Genomic DNA, 22920 nt, shown 5'->3' with positions numbered 1-22920 from the left:
ACAGCTAGACGCAACAGCAAATATTTAGTTTGGTATCTGCTTGGTGGAGGCATTATAAAATTAGAGTTAAAATTTTAGGTGAAGTAATAATAATAACTTCATGTCATATGTGTTATAGGTTATAGTTTATGTAAAATAACCATTGGTTGAGTTAATGGGTATTTGCTTCATTTCCCTATGGGCCAGACACCGTTCTTTGCATTTAAAATATTTCAGTGAACAAAGAAGCCCTTGTGGAACTAACATACTAGTGGTGCAAATGGCAAATACATTTTAAAAATGGGCCAAGCACGGTGGCTAACTCCTGTAATCCCAGCACTTTGGGAGACCAAGGTGTGAGGATCACTTGAGGTCAGGAGTTCAAGACCAGCCTGGCCAACATGATACAACCCCATCCCTACTAAAAATACAATAATTAGCCGGGTGTGGTAGCACACGGCTGTAATCCCAGCTACTCAGGAGGCTGCAGCACAAGAATCGCCTGAACCCAGGAGGTGGAGGCTGCAGTGAGCCGAGATCGCACAGTTGCACTCCAATCTGGGTGGCAGAGAGAGACTCTGTCTCAAAAAAAAAAAAAAAAAAAAAGTTTAAAAGTGAAAATTTAATAAAATATATAGTTGGCTGGAAGCAAAATAGAAACCAGAATAGGAAAAGGGGATTTGAGAGTGCTGTAGGTAGCATTAGTTGCATTTTAAATAGGGTGGTCAGGGTAGACCTTACTGAGAAGGTCAATGTTAAGCAAAGACAAAAAAAAAATAGCCTTGCAACTCATGTGAAGGGTTGTCTCTGGAGGTGTGCCACACAGCAACTCTGGAGCCAGGGTCCAGAAAGTAGCCAAGTTAAGAAATGAGATTTTAGTGATGAGGAATCGTTGTGCAGATCATGAGGCCCTTGTAAAATTTGGGGGTTTACTTGAATCAAATGGAGATCCACTGGAAAGTTTTGAGCAGAAGGGTGATATAATGAGACTTTAAGTTTTAAAAGGATCACTCAGGCTGCGTGCAAGGTGCTAGGGATAGGGGTAGAGGGTAGGTGTGGAAGCAAGGGATATGGTTAGGAGACCACTGCAGAAATATAGGTGTGAGATGACAGTAACTCAGAACAGGATTACTTACAACTAGTCCAAAACATTTTTATCCCTGTGGCTATGTCTCAAAAATATGTCAGCTATTTCCTTTCGGTTGTGTTTACTACAGAGAAGGACAATTCTTCAGTGTTTTTAAGAACATGTAAATATTTTTGACCCAGGTTAAATTTGGGTGAACATAGGTGTTTAATTTTCCTATGTTTATATTTTTCTTTCGGTTATTTAATAAATAAGTACTCATAGAGCATCTGCATATTGCAAGATGAAGTCAATGCTGATTTCACTAAGCTCTAATAACACCCATTTGTTTTTCCTTCTGGGTATGTAATGGTAGCCTCTATCTAAATTGATGAAGGAAACAGGAAATTTTTTTTTAAGAACGCCAAAAAAATCCTATTTTTAATTAAGAAAACCCTTTTTTCTAATCTTTTTTAACCCTACCAACTTCATGTCTGTTCACTGTTAAAAAAAATAATAATAATTGCAACATTTGCATATAACACTTTTGAAATACAACATTTGTATTTCACAGTAACAGTATGTATTAAATTTAATTATTGGTCTCTGATACACAAACCGAGAATTAGTAAGGAATAATATCAGTTTCCACATCTATAAAACATGCAAAATTGCAATAAATGATCTCTAAGGTTGCATTCAGCTTCAACATAATGCAATAATTCCAAAAGCTGAATAAATGGATCTCATCCCTCATAGTATCAGAGAACATAAATGTATAATTAAACAGTTTTATATAAACCATGAATATAAACATATTTAACCAACAGCAACTTGCCTTGTATGTGAAGTTGTAAATGTTTAAGTAGTGCAGAAGAGTGAGTCCGATGAGGTAAGACTGCCGGGATCTCTCTGAAAGAGACAGGTTGCAGAATTCCTTCATTGCATCTTCTAGTTTGGGAGTGGTGATATTAGTATCACAGGAATGCAGCCAGAACACCTGAGAAATAATCTGCAAATGGAGGAAGAAAAATATTTCAGCTGTGAATCATTCGAGAGTCAACTGTTCATTTTGTGAGGTTTTCTGTATACTCTAAATTTTAAACTAAAACAAAAAGTCCTCAAGAATCAAACAACTTTAAAGCACTAATTACTATTAATAAAACAATAGAGAATTAATAGTTCACTTAAGAAATAAGATGGGAGGCCGGGCGCGGTGGCTCACGCCTGTAATCCCAACACTTTGGGAAGCTAAGGCAGGTGGATCATGAGGTCAGGAGTTCGAGACCAGCCTGGCCAACATGGTGAAACCCCCATCTCTACTAAAGATACAATAAATTAGCCAGGCGTGGTGGCAGGCGCCTGTAATACCAGCTACTCGGGAGGCGGAGGCAGGAGAATCCCTTGAACCCTGGAGGTGGAGGTTGCAGTGAGCTGAGATTGCGCCATTGCACTCCAGCCTGGGAGACAGGGTGAGACTCTGTCTCAAAAATAGAAGAAAAAAGAGGCCGGGCGCGGTGGCTCATGCTTGTAATCCCAGCACTTTGGGAGGCCGAGGCGGGCGGATCACGAGGTCAGGAGATCGAGACCACGGTGAAACCCCATCTCTACTAAAAATACAAAAAAATTAGCCAGGCGTGGTGGCGGGCGCCTGTAGTCCCAGCTACTCGGAGAGGCTGAGGCAGGAGAATGGCGTGAACCAGGGAGGCGGAGCTTGCAGTGAGCCAAGATTGCGCCACTGCACTCCAGCCTGGGCAACAGAGCGAGACTCCGTCTCAAAAAAAAAAAAGATGGAGAAAAAAGAGACAAGGAGACATTCAGGATGACCCCTGGATTTCTTGCCTGAACAGCTGGGTGAATGATGATGCCAAGAAAGACAAGCGGTTTGGAGTAAGTTTGGGGAAAACGTTAGTTTAAGACTTTGCTCCCTGCCTGGGCGCGGTGGCTCACGCCTGTAATCCCAGCACTTTGGGAGGCCAAGGCAGGAGGATCACGTGGTCAGGAAATCAAGACCATCCTGGCTAACACAGTGAAATCCCATCTCTACTAAAAATACAAAAAATTAGCTGGGTGTGGTGGCGGGCGCCTGTAGTCCCAGCTATTTGGGAGGCTGAGGCAGGAGAATGGTGTGAACCAGGGAGGCAGAGCTTGTGGTGAGCCGAGATTGTACCACTGCACTCCAGCCTGGGCAACAGAGCAAGACTGCATCTCAAAAAAAAAAAAAAGAACCACTGCACTCCAGCCTGGGCAACAGAGCAAGACTGCATCTCAAAAAAAAAAAAAAAAGACTTTGCTCCCTTTAAAATCTCACTCTTAATAAATTCAAATTGCATTTAATTTTTGTAATCATTCAAAGTTATAATCTTAGGCAATATACTCTGTGAGTCCAGAGATGTAAAGCAAAGAAAAAGAGCTTCAGATCCTACAATCATGTGAATCACCCATCTTGAAGAGTAATGCTCCTGTAGATAGTGAGGTATAATTACGCAAAATAAGATGTCATCTTTATTGCCAGAGTTGAAATAAAGAGAAAAGCGTATAACATTCAAGGCCATAGGAACTCTTCACTCTTTCCTCTTGAAAGTAATAAGAATGTAGACTCTCCATTTACATGTTTTATTTACTAAAATGAACCTGCTCTAGAGAAGCCAAAAACTTGATTGCTGAAATTATATCTTAGGATCAAATAATCAAAAGGTGAGTTTAAAGAGAAAAGATCAATGAATATTATTTACTAGTACAGTAAAGGCAAAGCTGTTTTAATTTTTGTACGGGGGAACCAATTAAAATGACAAGAGATAGCTGCAATATTTTTCAAGGGGAACCTTAAAGGCTTTTTAGAAACTATCCAGTATTGGAAAATAACTGGGCTATGCTTAGAAATGACACACTCTGTCACACGTAAGGTTTGAAAGGATGAGGCCTTGAGCTCTGCAGCTCTTTTGGAAAATGTCCATGACACTTCCAGACAATGGACTTGGAAAAAGAATAAAAGATAAGACATTTTGAGTGGAAAACCCTATTACCAGCATATGAAGAAATGACATTATTCATTTTCACATCAAAAAATGTTTACTACAACCACAAACTTACCCTTAGTTCCCTTGGCCACATCTATTGTATATGCTATGTCTTGCTGTGGGACTTTTAAAAAGTAGAAATGAATATCCATTTTAATTTTAGTTGCAAGCAATAGTAAGTAGTGTCCATATATTTTCCCCCAATTAGGTTACTGAAGTTTGACTTTGATAGCATTTGAGTAGGTACAAATTCACCTCAGACAATGTAATTGTGACAGTGAATATAATTCTTTTTTTTTTTTTTTTTTTTTTTGAGACGGAGTCTCGCTCTGTCACCCAGGCTGGAGTGCAGTGGCGCGATCTCAGCTCACTGCAAGCTCATTGATTGAGGAAGCCATCTGGGGGTAAGGAAAAGGAAAGAACAAATGGGGCATGGGAAAGGAGAAGGCAAAATAAAGAAAAAAGGGGCACATAGTAATAAAATTCTTGCTTCAAAATTTTTCTTCTATCATTAATTAGGCCTCCAGGTTTATTGCTTGCATAGAAAATTCACCAGATTAGCATGCAACTTCTCAGTGTTTAACTGGTAAGCACTCAACAAAGGCTAAATGCTATTTAAATTTCTAAGAACTGCATGTAAGTACAAACACATGACACCCCACCTCAGCTCTGTTATCAGGGATGGGAATGGCCAGCAACTTGTCAATAGTCCTGTTGGACATTCCTGTTGTTCTCCTTAAATCTCCTTTCAGCTGTTCAACATTTTTAAACATTTCTAGTAACTGACCTGCAAGAAGAAAAATGTAAAAAGAAAACACATGTTGGTTTGTCAGGTCACTCTTTTTAGTATGACTAACGTAGAGAAACCTTCTAGACTAAAACATACATGCCTTCTCAGGGGCAGATGTCTCCCAGTTTTGGCAAACTTTGCATCTTTAGGATCTATTTCTATCTGATTTAGATTTGTTCTTATTATGATATCATAAACCCGAGGTAACAGATTGCTCTGGGTTATAAATTTTCCTTAGGTATCTACAAGTCAAGGTTTATTTAAGGAAAATATGCTTTCCTCAAAGATTTTGATCACATAATGCACTAAATATCTCTCCATTTGATTTAAAATATCACACAGATTCAATATGTTTTTTAATCTGGGATCATGTAATCTTGTCAATTTAGGACAAAGTTTGATAAATCCACACATAATGCCACAGAGCATTTTTCTTTAACTACAGTCACACTACAGTTATAAAGGGTTTTTACAATCATTATCTCACTTTTAAATAGAATGTGTTTAACTTCAAACTCTTTTAGGACAGTGATTATAATTCTTTTATTTCTGGGTCATTTATGGCACAATAAACAATATTTTGATTTTAGCAGATTGTAATAATCATCCTGCAAATGCCTTTCCATTTCTTTTAAGTATCCTTCATGCAAATACATCTTTTTTTATTTTTGAATCTAGTGCCATTCCAATTTTGTGGCTGCCCGTTGTCCAAAATTCTGAATGCCTTTCCTTTCAGTATTGAGGAATTATGCAAAGAAGAAACATATTGCATGATACCTCATGCTTGGAATACTAATAGAAAGTTCTGAATTGAGATTTCTGTAGACAGCAGTGCATCCTTTTGGTTTTCTTCCATCAGATTATTTTCACAGAAGCAAGTAAATTTCATTGTTGCAGCTGACTATCGGATGCACTTTAATATATCAGAGAAACAAAAGGTGAATGGTCTAACTAAACTTCTGAAGATCTTTTTGCTGTGAAATCAAATTTCCCTGTTTCATTCTCTGCTAGCTTTCTGTGTGTTTACTTTAGACAAGTAACCATATTTGAATGCTTCAGGTTTCTCATGTGTAAGGGCAGATAGCAAAGTGAGTTTGGCTGGGAACTTCAAAAAAGCCTTTCTTAAACTGCAGCGTGAGAATCACATGCATTCTAGTAAGACAAGATTTAAAATGTGGATGGGGAAACACCTGGCTTTTCAGAAGCATCTGCACTGTTATTGACATGCAGCATGGCTTCTATGATCGGTATTAACTGAGTGATATTTTCCAAGTAATTCATTTGCAGTGCCTGTTCTAGAAACCTGGAACAAAACAGAAAAGAAGAAATTCAACTAAGTATATCAATATTTTGAAAGAGATTTCACCAAGGAAGAAGACAATGGAAAAACTTACTGATCCATATTTAAATTAATTTTGCTTGGATCCCCAGTCAGCAAATCTCTCACTTTTTTAGATATGACATTGTCATGGTACAGTAAGCTGCCTGCTATTTCGGTGCCCAGCTCTGCTGCTTCGAGGAGTTGGAGATCAAACTCACTGTCTTCACACAGGCTCCTAAAGCTCATATCAGAGAGCTGGCATGACTTCTCTATCAAACTGAAAGTTTCAGATTCACAAAGAAGTTCGGTCAAGTTTCGAAGTTGAGACAGCTTTCCAAAAAGGGAAAAGAGTGGGAAATAGATTAGTTACATTTTTCTATGTATATAGTAGTTGATAATAAGCAACCACAATCGATTTCCTTTAAGAAAAACATTCTGCCTGTGTGTTTGGCTAGTTGGCATTTGGCGTTAGTTTTATTATAAAGTACTTACTCTCTGTCATTTGAGTTTATTGTTCTCTTAAGAACGTGATAAAACTTTTGGGCCTATTAGACCTGTCTTTCTCTGTGGAGTCACAGGTTTAAAAAATGTAGTTTAGTTTTATCCAGCTTAACTCACAAATACTTCGACTAATTTTATATTTTGATGTATAGTTTAAATCATATGTAAGGGCAGATGAAAAGCAGGTTTGTTTTAGAACTTTTAAAAAGTATTTCTTTCTCACACTCGTTAAGATGACTACTATTTAAAAAAAAAACAGAAAATAACAAGTGTTGGAGAAGATGTGGAGACATTATAACCCTTGTGCACTGTTGGTGGGAATGTACACACACACACAGAGTGGTATATTATTAAACCTTAAAAAGGAAAGAAATTCTGACACAGGCTGCAACATGAATGAACCTTGAGGATACTATGCTAAGTGAAATAAGCCAGTCGCAGTAAAGGAAAGGTGAATGGTCTAATACTCTATGATTCCACTTATATGACGAGGTACCTAGAGTAGTCAAATTCATAGCAACGGAAGCAAAACGGGGGTTGTTAGGGGCTGGGAAAGTAGAGGATGAGGAGTTGTTTAATGAATATGGAGTTTCAGTTTTACAAGATGAAATGAGTTCTGGAGATTAGTTGCACAACAATGTGAATGTACTTAACACAACTGCACTATATAGTTAAAAAAATGGTTCAGATAGTAAATGTTATGTTTATTTTACCAAAATCCTTATTTTTATTTTTATTTTTTGAGACAGGGTCTCACTCTGTCACCCAGGCTGGAGTACACTGGCACCATCACAGCTCACTGCAACCTCGACCTCCAGGCTCAGGTGATCCTCCCACCTTAGCCTCTTGAGTAAGTAGCTAGGACTACAGGCATATACCTGCACTCCTGGCTAATGTTTAGTATTTTCTGTAGAAACAGGGTTTCACCATGTTGCCCTGGCTAATCTCACTCTCAGGCTGAAGCCATCTGTGGGCCTCAGCCTCCCTGAGTGCTGGAATTACAGATGTGAGCCACTGTGGCCAGTCAACAATTTTTAAAGGTTAACAAAAAATTTTAAAAGCCTTTCTTGAACTGCAGCATGAAGATCACATTCATTCTAATAAGACTGTATTTAAACTATGGACGAGAAGATGCCTGATTTTTTGGAAGTGCCTGCGCCGTTATTGACGTCGTTTTCTCTCTTAGGTATTACAGGATACTGGGTGCTTTTGTCTTTCAAAGTGCTTTAAAAAGTGCTTAAAAAGGTTTAAAAATCCCACACCCGGAGGAAAAAGAGGAAAATGAAAATCAAATAATTTCCTATCCTGTCAATGATATTCCTCTATCAGTTCACTGTGTTCTATGTGTTCTGAGGATATATTCCGTGCCCTACATCCTGGGGAAAAAATAATATGTGCCCATGGGAGAGAAAATTCCATTGTGCTTGGATGCTACTCTAGAGCTGTTTCTTTTAAGAAGGGAAATAAATTGGGACAACATCCTAAGAAACAAATATATGTGTCATTCATTGCAGCTCAGTTTCCAATCAGAAGTTACAGTTTGACTGAAATGAAGTATTTTATGGTACCGGCAAATGTTTGGGAATATTTATTTCTATATTATCAAATAAGAAAGGCACAATGATGTGTCTTTAATGAGAGATTTATAACTACACGTAGGTTATAGCAATTAAATGTTGGTCATCTTAGTAAATATCACTGGTCTAATTTCCATTGTACTTAATATTATAATTGACCTCTGGGTTTGAACTATTCAAAAATAGGTTTATATGTACAAAAATTCTACTTACTAGTGTTATTGCTATGAGAAATTTTCCATTCTGGAATAGACCCAATCACTGTACCACCTATAACTGCATTTGCCACTCTAGTCTTTCTTTTGATTTTCCAGCTACTAGATATGATTAAACCTGTAATAAATGGAGTGAAGCCTCTATATTACATTCTCCAGTGAGTTTTTTTTTGGTAATTTATTAAATAAAAAGATAAATTCTGTTGGACTAATATATTTGTTTTAATTGAGCTTTGAGGGTGTTGTACATTTGAATGACTTTTACCCAGTAGAGACTGAAATATGTTTTTTAATTATAAGTTTGGTGTACATATGTGGGAAACCAGCAAAAGTCCATATAGTATAGTCTTGGCTTAGTGAGATAAAAGTTATAGAAGAGGAAATTGGAAATCTAGCCACACTGTGGCTAATAGGCTTGGCTCTCTGAAATAAAAATATAATTCAGGGCCCATAATGTGGAATGCATTGAGAAGCATATCCACCAGGAAGCAACATTACGGTCACTTCCTCTTTGTCATTACTTACTACTTTATTCTGAGAACAATACAGGCATTAAAGTTCTAGAAGCTTCACAGATCATTAATAATCAACATAAATTCAGTGAATTAGAATTCTTTCTTCAAAAGTATGTGTCAACTTCAGATTACAGATTTGCCAAAGCTTCATGTGCAGCCCTTCTCTCTTTTATCACGAGTAAAAGTTCAGGCTTAAAATAGAACAACGGATGACTAACGCCTTCTCCAGCTGTGACTGAATTCTCCACTGCCGGATGCTTTTCAAATGTATCTGAATCAGAATTGTAAGTGACATGATGGTACTGACCTCACAATAGCAATGGGCATAAAATGATAAAGCAGCAATATTCCTGAGCTCTTGGTGGGTAAATAGAGGGAAAAATGAGTCTATTTAAAATGTTACAGGTTTTACAATAAAAATATTGGGTTATTTGTATTTCTACCCAATACAGGAACACCCACTTTATGCATAGCTCCCTAATCAGGAAGTTATTCTTCCCATCAAAGCAACTGGAAAGAAAAAAGATAAAACAATGAAGGGAGGAGAAAACACAAAAGTTCAAGAAGAGCAGAATGTTCTGGGAAGGAGAAAAAGCTGGGAAAAGTCACCAATGAATGACAGGGTTCACCACCATCTTAGGAATATCACGAATAAAGCATTAGATTGGGTGTGCCCTAACTGATGGTCACAAGCATGATACTGATTATCAGGGTGAACAAAGCAGGGGACTAAGAGCATCAGTAACTGTGAAACTCTAGGAGTTTGTCTTCATCCTTTCAGTGATAGGTACTGAGTGTTTCCCATGTGTCATACCCTATGCCAGGTGCTGGGGATGCAATGGTAAAGGAACAGACCTGGCAATATTCCTCATGGAGCTTGTGGTCTAGGACTGAATAGGTCCCGTCAATTTCAAATAACAGCCATGCTTGTTATAAATGATGACAGATTTTCTACTCAGAGGAAAAGAATGTAGTTTATTTCCACTTCTGTGGCTTCTAGAAATTTTTCCATAATGTAACCCTCAAGGAGAGCATTATATTCAAATTGGGGATGATGTTTTAAATTACTTTTAGCCCCAGTCCCATCCCATTAGTATAAATGGTTGAGACTGTGGTGTTTCCATTTCCTTAGTGTATATTATATGCTTCCTGGTGACTTTCTAAGTCAAGAACTACAATAAGTAATTGCCCAGGGAGCATGATTATATTGTCAGTACTCTACTTTAACACGCTCACTTTTTCATACATTCATGAATCAAGCCTTAAGCTCCTACTATGTGGGGCTTTAGGGGTGATGAAATCATAATTTCATCAGCTTAAACTCTAGTGAGGAAAACAGACCTGACATATGCAACAAATTGTAATGCCAAGTAATGAGTTCCAAAGGACAGAAATCTCACTGTCATTGGAGATGTCACCTCATTAGAGATGTCTCTTTCTAAAATGCAAATTTCACCTTCAAATTTACAACTTTCATGATCAAATTCAAACTCCTTGCCAAGGAAGTCAGGATCTAGGCTCAGCCTCACCCTGCAGCCCTCTTTTCTGCCTATCACATGGGCATCTTCTGTTCCAGCTGAACACATGACTGCAGATACTCCATACCTGTCTTTCAAGTTCACGCCTCTATCTTCTTAAACTCAGGACTCTATGTCTAGAATGCACAACTAACCTAATTCTACACAGCCTTCAAAACTCAGAGAGAGCATTATTTTCTCTACGGAATTTCTTCTCTCCACCTCTATCCCTTACAATCCGTGTTAGATATCCCGCCTCCATGCACAGAAGCCTCTATCCACCTTATCACAACACTTATCTCACTGTATTACAATTGTTGGTCTGCTTTCCCATCTCCTCCACTGGACTGACCATAAGCACTTTGGGGTTAGAGGGTATGTCTTACAAATAAATAGATTAGTATTATGGGAGCACATATAATTGATAAAAAAAGGAATGGACAAATATTATAGGAGCACAGAAGAAAAAGTCATTATCCTGGCTGAAAAACAGAAAGGTGATACTCTAATATGGAAGAAGTGGTGTTTAAACTTGTCCTTGAGGGATGAGTAGGAATTTTCCAGATGAATGCACAGCTTCCTTCTCATTTGCACAAACAAATTAAGATAATGCTAAATTAAGTATATTAGAAATTTTGATGCATGTAGAAGACTAGGGCTAAAATGTAGGTAATGGTAACTAGCACATTTATTTGTAATATACATGGACATAATGTTTTGCATGCCTGCTTAATTATACCGTGTTCACTATACAAGTCATCTTGCTTGCCCTGAATAAACCAGTTCTTAATTTCACTTTATTCCTATGTAAATCCAATTAAATAGCTATTCTTTCTAGGAAAACAGCTTTCAAAGTTTAATATGGTTATTTAAAAAATAAACTAAATTTCATGATAACCTGTATACTATATGTATGAGATAAAGAATAATAGACAAGCATAAAGTTATTCCCACATAGAGTTATATATTTTTTGGTTGCCTTTTCCCACATTATCTAGTATCATAAATTTTGATATGAATTATTCATTTTAGCTTCTGATGACAGCAATAAAAATAGGGTGAACCACATTTTGAGATTTTTGTATGCTGTGAAATCTAAAACATCAGCTTTCAAAATCTACTTTTACAAATTTTAAAACTTAGGACATCTCAAATTAGAAATCATTATTACGAATCCTTTTTCAAATCTCTTTCAAATTATGAAGTTTAATACGATAACTATTGTTAGCCATTCCCTTATAAATGTGGATACTGTAGTTAGCTCTTTTGGGTCATTTCATGCACAGATCTCCACTGATTAAAAACAAAATACTAGGGCCGGGCGCGGTGGCTCACGCTTGTAATCCCAGCACTTTGGGAGGCCGAGGCGGGCGGATCACGAGGTCAGGAGATCGAGACCACGGTGAAACCTCGTCTCTACCAAAAATACAAAAAATTAGCCGGGCGTGGTGGCGGGCGCCTGTAGTCCCAGCTACTCGGAGAGGCTGAGGCAGGAGAATGGCGTGAACCCGGGAGGCGGAGGTTGCAGTGAGCCGAGATCGCGCCACTGCACTCCAGCCTGGGCGACAGAGCAAGACTCCGTCTCAAAAAAAAAAAAAAAAAAAAAAAAAAAAAAAAAAAAATACTATTATATAACGTCAAACTCTTTAAAAACTTTTTTTTAAATTTATTTATTTTTTTTTTTTAAAGACAGGGTCTCACACTGTCACTTAGGCTGGAGCGCAGTGTGACAACAGCTGACTGCAGCCTCAAACTCCTGGTCTTAAGTGATTCTTCCCACCTCGGCCTCCTGAGTAGCTGGAATTACAGGCATGAGCTACGGCATCCAGCCATAAACTCTTTTGTCACCATTTTTCTAGAGTCATAAGTAGGGCCATTATAAATCTAGAGTTAAAATAGGATCATTATTTACAAAGAGATTTAAAACTTAAAGTAAAAGTGTATCTTGCCAAATATTATGGGAAGTGTTAAGGTTTTTTTTTTTTTTTTTTTTTTTTTTTTACTGTCATGGCTTACTTTTGATTTTAGGACTTCAGGAACTGGAGGAAAGTAATCCTCATAGGAACCATTGCGAAGAAAAGATTTTTTAAATCGTATTGTGGACTGCAGGAGTCTTAGATTTTCTGTAAAGGAAGGGAGAGGAGTTACTTTATGTGAATTGCAAGGTCATTTAGGAAACCAATTTGAAAGACACCTCTATCCTGATTTATTACTAAATTTTGCCTAAGATAATATAGCCTACTTCAATATAAATATAAGATGAGTGAAAATTTAACCTTTATTTGAACCATGGGGACAATAGAGTTCATTATTTTAAAAATATCTGCTTAGAGATAAAAATATTTCTAGCAAAGGTGCTACATAGTTTTGGCTCTTTGTGAACTCACTATGCTTTCATTCCTGACTTTTGGATATACTGTTAAGTTGAAGTATCTTGGAGAGAATAGGTTATAGAATCACTGTGATATAAATATGCCTTTCCAACCTTGATTAATTCATACCTTGTAAACAAAGTCCAGACTTACATATTTGTTGTGCTATTTGCTTGCCATTAACTCTCAGAAAACTATTTTTGGTGCAGGAAAAAAGAATGTGTGTGTCCTAGAAAATGTGAGGAAGTAGGTCTTTTCTCTCAAAAAAAAAAAAAAGAAATGTTTGATTAAATATAATCTTTTTGGTTGCCCATGTAGGCAGAAAATTGCAAATAAAGTGTGTAAGGGTAGAAAATAAAAATAGTCTGCCACAAAATGCCTTTGTTTATGTAATTTACACCGCTTTTAGAACTCTATATTATCTTTAATTTTTTGAAGGGTTTTTTGTGTCTCTATTTCCTTCAGTTCTGCTCTGATTTTAGTTATTTCTAGCCTTCTGCTAGCTTTTGAATGTGTTTGCTCTTGCTTTTCTAGTTCTTTTAATTGTGATGTTAGGGTGTCAATTTTGGATCTTTCCTGCTTTCTCTTGTGGGCATTTAGTGCTATAAATTTACCTCTACACACTGCTTTGAACGTGTCCCAGAGATTCTGGTATGTTGTGTCTTTGTTCTCATTGGTTTCAAAGAACATCTTTATTTCTGCCTTCATTTCATTATGTACCCAATAGTCATTCAGGAGCAGGTTGTTCAGTTTCCATGTAGTTGAGCGGTTTTCAGTGAGTTTCTTAATCCTGAGTTCTAGTTTGATTGCACTGTGGTCTGAGAGACAGTTTCTTTTACATTTGCTGAGGAGAGCTTTACTTCCAACTATGTGGTCAATTTTGGAATAGGCGTGGTGTGGTGCTGAAAAAAGTGTATATTCTGTTGATTTGGGGTGGAGAGTTCTGTAGATGTCTATTAGGTCCACTTTGTATAGAGCTGAGTTTAATTCCTGGATATCCTTGTTAACTTTCTGTCTCGTTGATCTGTCTAATGTTGACAGTGGGGTGTTAAAATCTCCCATTATTATTGTGTGGGACTTTAAATCCCTTTGTAGGTCACTCAGGACTTGCTTTATGAATCTGGGTGCTCCTGTGTTGGGTGCATATATATTTCGGATAGTTAGCTCTTCTTGTTGAATTGATCCCTTTACCATTATGTAATGGCCTTCTTTGTCTCTTTTGATCTTTGTTGGTTTAAAGTCTATTTTATCAGAGACTAGGATTGCAACCCCTGCCTTTTTTTGTTTTCCATTTGCTTGATAGATCTTCCTCCATCCCTTTATTTTGAGTCTGTTTGTCTCCGCACGTGAAATGGGTTTCCTGAATACAGCACACTGATGGGTCCTGACTCCTTATCCAGTTTGCCAGTCTGTGTCTTTTAATTGGAGCATTTAGCCCATTTACATTTAACGTTAATATTGTTATGTGTGAATCTGATCCTGTCATTATGATGTTAGTTGGTTATTTTGCACATTAGTTGATGCAGTTTCTTCCTAGCCTCGATGGTCTTTACAATTTGGCATGTTTTTGCAGTGGCTGGTACCGGTTGTTCCTTTCCATGTTTAGTGCTTCCTTCAGGAGCTCTTGTAGGGCAGGCCTGGTGGTGACAAAATCACTCAGCGTTTGCTTGTCTGTAAAGTATTTTATTTCTCCTTCACTTATGAAGCTTAGTTTGGCTGGATATGAAATTCTGGGTTGAAAATTCTTTTCTTTAAGAATGTTGAATATCGGCCCCCACTCTCTTCTGGCTTGTAGAGTTTCTGCTGACAGATCAGCTGTTAGTCTGATGGGCTTCCCTTTGTGGGTAACCCGACCTTTCTCTCTGGCTGCCCTTAACATTTTTTCCTTCATTTCAACTTTGGTGAATCTGACAGTTATGTGTCTTGGAGTTGCTCTTCTCGAGGAGTATCTTTGTGGCGTTCTCTGTATTTCCTGAATCTGAATGTTGGCCTGCCTTGCTAGATTGGGCAAGTTCTCCTGGATAATATCTTGCAGAGTGTTTTCCAACTTGGTTCCATTCTCCCCGTCATTTTCAGGTACACCAATCAGACGTAGGTTTGGTCTTTTCACATAGTCCCAAATTTCTTGGTGGCTTTGTTCGTTTCTTTGTATTCTTTTTTCTCTAAACTTCCCTTCTCGCTTCATTTCATTCATTTCATCTTCCATCAGCGATACCCTTTCTTCCAGTTGATCGCATCTGCTACCGAGGCTTCTGCAATCTTCGCGTAGTTCTCGAAACTTGGCTTTCAGCTCCATCAGCTCCTTTAAGCCCTTCTCTCCATTATTCCTTAATATTTTTCAATAACTAAGATTATTAAGAGCATAAAAATGTCATGAAGGGTCATGTGAACCTCTAATGACTCCGGACACTTGGAAAATTTGTCCCAGTGGCCATTATCATATTATCCATTATATGGCCATTATATATTAAAGTTTGTCCAGGTGGCCAGCTAGTGCTAGCAGCAGCAACAGAATAATATGAGAATATGACAAGACATTCCCTTTGTATATCAAATCACCAGACTGAAACTGATGCATATGGAAACTAAGATTTTACAAATTTTCTTTCCTGTGTAAGCAAATGCCTCAAAAACTCACTACTTTAGAACAGAGGTAGAAACCATGAGCAGCATTTTGACTGTTAAGAACAGTATTACCTGGCGAACCTCTGGCCAAACTGTCAGTCACATTTCTCACACATGCCAAGTAAGGAATATAAGGACTATTTGCTGATATATTTAAGAGGGCATCTTCAAAGTTTTCCAGAATTAGGAGCCTGCAGAATTAGAAAAGAATATAGAAATTAAGACATATAAAAATAAAGCAAAGCCGTTTTGTTGAGATCATTTTGGTCCCTGGTTGTTTGGCATTGGTTGACTTGAACATTGAAATTCTATGCAGTTGGATGTCTTCCCTCACCCAGTTTAACTGTACCAGGGCAGCACTCCTCTAGATCCTCTGAGCACTTGCCTTTTCTATGTGTGCTATCTTTATATTTAATTGTTTTAATATTCCATCATAGGTCATCTTAAGGCCATTTCTAGGCACACTTACCTGAAAGAAAAAGGTCACTGGGTGAAGGTTGCCAGGTAAAATACTGGACTCCCAGTTAAAGTTGAGTCATAGATAAACAATGAATAATCTTTTTTGTGTTTAAGTACATCCCACGAGTCCTGCAATTTTTTTTACTTTTCTTTTTATTTTCTAAATCTGGCAACCCACTTCTGACTCTCCGATTCTTCTCTTGTCAATTGAAAGCTGGGGGCTAGATGATCTGCTGGGTCCTTTCCACCTATAATGTTGAATAACTAGATTTGAATTCATTTAATTTTGAACTAATGGGATCCCATTGACCAATATAAGTTCCTTTTTTCTCCAATCAACCAATTTAGTGTTTCCAAATTAACCACTTTCTGGTTTCCTTTCAAAGTGATTGGCAAGTAAGGAAAGGGCCTAAGATTTTTAAGGCTACATGAGTGAGTAAAGCTATGTGAATGAGTATGTGCGTATTATGTGTGCTCTGTCACTTCAACTGTGAGGCTGCATCTCTATTTATTTTGTAACTTCTTCCCTTAGTGTCTACTATTGAATTTTATGTAAAGATAGAAAAAATGTCAATGGCTGATTTGGGGATCATCTGTTTTGAATCAAACTGTACAATACACAAATTAACTAGTCCTACTGGATGTTTAACTTAGATTTTATTAAAATGCGAGTGGGAACGATTAACCTTGGCATAGCTAGTAAATGCAGGAAAATATTTTCATCAATATTAAAGAAGACTCAGGGTGTTTAAATGTGGGTTAACAACACTGGATCCTTGAGGAACTTTAAAAGAAAAAAAAATACATGGCAAGAAAAGTCTCTAACTTGGCAGTCAGAGCACAGCAAAGTGGTCAGAGGGCTGACTCATTTACATACTATTCATAGTCTTTATATTTTTTAAAAAAGTATCCATTTTACAAGCGCTCATCCTTGTGCATAGGCATTTCCTTGACTAGAGACTCTTGGTAATACTATATTTGGTGGTCTCAGACCTTAGAGATTTTAGACAGTGAGCTTCATTATTTATCAAAGCCTCCTTATAGATAGTTAATGACATTGATCAATTCACAAATGAAGGACCAGGAGAGTGTATTCTTAGAGTAAGTTTTCTGTCCTAAATAAAAGAAACTGTCTATTAGGGAAATTTCTAAATCACATTATTACTGTTAAAAATGCAACAGGAGTGTGACAGGTGACAAAACTAACCCTGTTGTATAGGTTACCCATATAATATGAAGTCACGCCTAGAGTCAAGTTTCATGGACTGTAGTCCACCTATGACATCAGTGAGTCAAGTCAAATCAAATCAAGCCAAGGTCTAATAATAACCATATACTCACAGCACTTACTCAAAAAACCCTGAGCAGGTATTTTGAAATGATACTTTCAGAATGTTGAGGGTAGTGGGAAGCAGTGTCAGAAAGAATATTCTAAAGATAAGCTGGAAGATGGGATTTGAGAATCTAAGACGTCAAAGAAGAGACAAATGAAATTATGAGAATAATTATAAATTTACTGCATCTATTTTGGGAAGAGGAGGTAGAATAATCCATCTATTTTATTTGGCTATAGTGATAAGCAGAGGTTTCAAGATAAACATTTCTCCTCTGAGCAAACTGAAAGAATGATCCATTTAGTTTTGTATCCCATTCCCTGTTCACCCCTGACCCCATCCCCCTCACAGAATATCTAGCATTTGTATTTCGCACCTCATACACTTGAGTTAATATCTGTGGAAAGGATAAATACACAAGGAAAAGAGATGCAGGAAGCTGCAGAGATACTGGCCATTTATCTGAGAAGTGCCCAATGAGGCATCGCTGGATAAGCACACGTCGGGTCATTCTCCTGCTTCAGTAAGGTGGTTCTCCCTTCCTCTCCTCACCTTTCCCCACACTTCCCAATATTGCCCTTCCGCCTTTTGTGTTTGTCTTTCTGTCTGTCCTCATTGTTACAACATAGAGCTATTTCCACTTGGTGCATTGCTCAACAGCAAAATATTGGCCTTATCTACTTAGATGGACCGGAACAAGAGATTTTCATGGTGTATTGTCAAGCTTAAAATAGAGGACAGTCGAGCTAGAATTGACCTTGATAAGCCATTCTCTTAGTTTCGTGAAGAACATTTGATTACAAAAATTTCTGAGAATAGACTTAGTATACCCCAAAATAAGATCTCATATCTGTGTGCCACAATTTTGGCATAAATACCCAATTATTCCCTTAAAACACTGGAGTAATCCTTTATACAAAATCCTTCCTACTTCCCAAGAGTGCTTACAATAAAAGGTAAGTGTCTGGATGTGCACATTCATGTGCATAAGTACAAACACAAAACAATAAAAATAATGACTTTAGAACAAAAATAATTAGGAGAAAGTAGAGCTATGAGGAAAAAGTATTTTTGAACATCTTTCTTTAGAAAATTCTGAGCCAAAATAACTTTTATCTTATACCGGTATTGCCACTCTGTGATTATTTTAAAGCTGGAATAGAAAGGAAATCTGAAGATAAGAAATCCCTTAATTTCATCAATCACAACAAGAGCCATCTTAGAAGTATTGAATTCTTCCTAATAAACTGTCAGCCAGCTGTCAGCAACTAACTACATTTGCTGTGGAATTTGCAGGTCTGTGGCGCTGACATTGTCAATGCTATTGATGCCTCAAGGCTCTGATAAAAATACCTGGCTTCAGCAATAAGCATGCAGTTATCTCAGTTTAAAGGTATTTTGCTATTATTATTTTTGATGACTATATAGGGAATGTGTTTAAAAGACATGACTATTTGGCCAGGCGCGGTGGCTTACGCCTGTAATCTCAGCACTTTGGGAGGCCGAGGCGGGCAGATCACGAGGTCAGGAGATCAAGACCAACCCTGACTAACACGGTGAAACCCCGTCTGTACTAAAAACACCAGAAAAAAAAATTAGCCTGGCGTGGTGGCGGGCGCCTGTAGTCCCAACTACTTGGGAGGCTGAGGCAGGAGAATGGCATGAACCCAGGAGGCAGAGCTTGCAGTGAGCCGAGATGGCACCACTGCACTCCAGCCTGGGCGACAGAGCCAGACTCCGTCTCAAAAAAGAAAAAAAAGACATGACTATTTGAAACATGGCAGCCTGGCTAGGGTGAAATTGTCTAAGGGCTTGGTTGCTCTGAGAGAAGCACCTGGGTCAGCCACCTTAGAGGATGAGAGAGATGGTGGCAGAAAGAGGAGGTAGTTGTTTATGCAAGGATTTTGGCCAGAATCTACTCAGAGTTGGAGAACTTCTCGTTAAATAATAGAAAGTTTGTAAACAACTATGTACATTCTATTTTAGAAAAAGAAAAAAATTGGTTAAACCTAAGTACTCTTATTTGTTTTTATTTGTATAGATTTCCGTTGGCACAAAAATGTATCCTTTGGGACTAAAATCAAAGAATTTCAATAGTATAATTTATAGGCTAAAGTAATCTTTACCTAACAGGCAGGCCATCTTGTCTCTAAATTTGCCTTGAACTACAGGAATTTACGTCAATTAACTACCATAAGCAACTGTTTGCATTTCTGACCATAATTATCACAGTTACTTCAGTATCTGCTTACATTAATGGTCTTTAGACAGCATCATTGCTGCTGTTATTTCCACTGCCTATTCCCAGGACTTTATATATGCCAATAAAAGCCTCAAATTAAATTACCTACAAACAGTTTTGCCTAACTGAATACTACTGAAAGCAAACAAATTTTGCCTTATCTTGTTTAAGCATAAAAAATATTTTTATTCTCTAGAAACCCAAAAAATAGTAATAAAAAAATTGGAGGCTGCTATGGTATGAATGAGTATGTTCTCCCAAAATTCATATGTTGAACTCCTAACCCTCAAGATGACGGTATTAGGAGGCTTGTTTATAAGCTGCTCAGATTATGGTATTTTGCTATAGCAGCCTGCACAGAGCAAGAGACAGATACTTATACACTGTTTGTGGTGAAAGAAAAGTGTTGGCAGCCCTCCAGCTAGATCATCCTCATAGGCATAAGGTAACCAATCCAGACATGACACATTAGATCTAGTTATGCAAGCTTGGAACTGAAAAAGAGATTTTCTTGTGCAATGCTAAAGTATCATTAAATAATATCAAAAAATAAGTTTCAACTTTACTACACTTGGACTATGCCCTTTCCTTTGCTCAGTCAATAGTTGATTTTTCTATTCCATGCTTATGTACACCGATAAGCGAATTATGTTTAGAAATTGTTTTGATTGTCTATTCAGCCAAGTTATCTACCTATTTAGAAATAAACAAAGACTTACTGTGCAGCCAGACTGCTTGGAGATAATGTCTGTCCATCATCCTCCTTCCACACATGTGTTATATTATCGGAGTCACCTAAAGTAATAATTTTTATATAGGTAAACATTTAACATGTTTGCTTAAAGATTTTTTTCCTCAGTGAAAACCATCCCAGGTCAAATTAATGAGGAGAAAATGCAGAAATCTGCAGAATCATTCTCCAAAGAATTGTATAAAAGACATCTATGCTCTTTTGTTGGAAATATTTGTGATATTTATAGGAAATACACGCCTACTGATCAAAATAATCCCGATGGTCAAGCATATGCATTTCTAACAAGTTCTTTGTCTGTGCATCAAGCCACTACATTATTTTATCCCAGGACCTGCATATGCAGATGACTGCTAAGTACTATAATGAAGATTGACTACCACGTGATTTGTTAATCAAATGAAGCCAATTTTAGTCTTATGGGTCACTGGATTTTTTTTTTTTTTTTGCCTTCAGTTGTCTAGAATGTAGCCTCAGGAAACATCTGCCATCACTAATCTATATTTTCTATCTTTCAAAAAGCAGCCACTAATCTCAATTGAATGCAGCTGTGAATGCAAATTGACTGATGTTAACAGAACTGTTCTGAGAGTTCTCAAATAATATGAAGGTGCATAGTGTGGAAGGCAGTCACTAAGTTTGGTCTAATGGAAACCACATATGAAGATCTAATTCAACACCATGAGTTACTCCCAGAAGTTAAATATGTCCCTAATTCAGCCTGCTGCATAAGGTTGTATCATAAAAGAGTAAGTGTGCAACAGCATTCACATAAAAATTGAAAATGAAAATGCTTTAAATGGCCCCTGCATAAATAAAAACATCATAAATCCACTACTTTAATTCAGCTCCTTTAGGGAAATGGTATCACTTATTTCCCTTCTCTTCAGACTCTACTCATTCCTTATAAATAATCCAGTATGTTTCAAAGCTGTCATTTTTAGCATTGGCCTAATCACTTTCAATGGGATATTTTATTACCAGCTTCAATAGTTCTTGTATTGTCTGTAGTTAGTGCAACCTAAAGCCTTCTAAAAAGGTACTAGCACAAAACTATGCAATCACCCATTTTTTTTCTGGTCCTGATTATTAACTTTATTTAAATTAGTATGTGTGTAAAAAAGACTATCCCACAATTAAAAATCTCCTTGTCTGTCACCTGTATCAGTCATGTTTAAGTAATGTTTGTACAGCCCCTACTATCTGGCAGAGTGGCTGTCTCAGTTTTTCCTGTTCAGCAGAGTTTTCCTGTGCTCTGTTCATGATGCAGCTGAATATTATTGCTCTAATAATAGTAATGCATCAGTGAGTTAAAGGGCCAAGAATGAATGGGATGCCCAGAATAAATAAACCTAATTAACAATAGTAATACCTATTATGTATTGGCATCTATATATAGAATAACTATAGATTTAAGAACCTGTTGAGATTTATGCTTTTGCAATGTAAAGGTATATAAAATTCTTTTTCTAAGATCAAATTTTGCTCACTTTGAACTCCTATGTGATGCTCAGCAAGTTAATTGGTATTTGTAATACTATGTGGTTATAGAGTTTCTCTTTTTCATCAAGCCATTAAAATAAGTAACTAATAGAAAATTAACTTTATATTATCAATGATAGACTTGACCCTGAAGTTAAATAAAGACTTTTCCCTCTGGTCACTAAGGACTATAAAGTATATTGAAATAAAATACTATACTAAACAGGACTTAATGAAATAGAAAATGTTACAGACCCTTAAAAACTGAGATTTTACTGCTTTTTTATTTGTAAGATTAGGCATACTTAAAATTGTATTCACAGGCCAGGCGCAGTGGCTCATGCCTGTAATCCCAGCACTTTGGGAGGTCGAGGTGGGCGGATCACGAGGTCAGCAGATCGAGATCATCCTGGCTAACACGGTGAAACCCCGTCTCTACTAAAAATATAAAAAATTAGCCAGGCGTGGTAGTGGGTGCCTGTAGTCCCAGGTACTTGGGAGGCTGAGGCAGGAGAATGGCGTGAACCCGGGAGGCGGAGCTTGCAGTGAGCCGAGATCACGCCACTGCACTCCAACCTGGGCGACAGAGCGAGACTCTGTCTCAAAAAATAAAAATAAAAATAAAAATAAAAAAATAAATATATGTACTGGGATAGATACAGCTAAAAAAATTGTGTTCACAGACACAGAAATATGGTGCATGGATAACCTCTTTTTATCAGTAAGGATGTCTATCCTAAATTACATCCTAAAAATGTAATTTTATATAATGTACTATTTTGCAAAAGAGCAAATTCCAGTGAGTCACAAAGATAATCTCTGCTCCCAAAACTCAGTATTTATAAATGGACATACTATGGAGTGTATTAACTGTGTAGCAAGGATCCTGGCTGGAGCCGAGCTGAGAATTAGGTATCTTGAGATAGGAAGTTAGGAGGCAACTTTCTTCCCAGGTGTTTATTAGCAACTCTCTATTTTCTTGGTTGCTAAGGAGGCTCCTGAAGAAATCTTGAAGTGTGCTCCTATTTCAGGGTGGATCAGAGATAAACATGGTGTGAGGAAAGTGGGTAGAAATCAGACTGTGGAGAGGAATGGGCGAAGGCAGTGGAAAAAATGTAGCATATGGCTTCCCACAGAATGTGTGGATGGGGAGC

At 37.4% G+C, this 22920-nt stretch overlaps 1 protein-coding gene across 1 annotated transcript in view; it reads right to left on the bottom strand.

The window, feature by feature from the left end:
• Positions 1-22920, bottom strand: part of ABCA12 (ATP binding cassette subfamily A member 12) — a 208734-nt gene that overhangs the window by 82350 nt on the left and 103464 nt on the right. The window contains exons 9-15 of the mRNA XM_032754625.1: positions 20253-20328; positions 15571-15689; positions 12518-12624; positions 6250-6506; positions 6046-6158; positions 4728-4852; positions 1884-2057 (exon numbers count right to left, since the gene is read on the bottom strand). Of these exons, the coding sequence (XP_032610516.1) occupies positions 1884-2057; positions 4728-4852; positions 6046-6158; positions 6250-6506; positions 12518-12624; positions 15571-15689; positions 20253-20328 (971 nt within the window). The remainder of the gene's footprint in view (positions 1-1883; positions 2058-4727; positions 4853-6045; positions 6159-6249; positions 6507-12517; positions 12625-15570; positions 15690-20252; positions 20329-22920) is intronic.

This window comes from Hylobates moloch, unplaced genomic scaffold (genome assembly GCF_009828535.3).
Source record: "Hylobates moloch isolate HMO894 unplaced genomic scaffold, HMol_V3 SCAFFOLD_1, whole genome shotgun sequence".
NCBI classification, from domain to species: domain Eukaryota; kingdom Metazoa; phylum Chordata; class Mammalia; order Primates; family Hylobatidae; genus Hylobates; species Hylobates moloch.
Note: the sequence above shows the minus strand (reverse complement) of the source record. Positions and strands in the feature narration are given on the sequence as shown.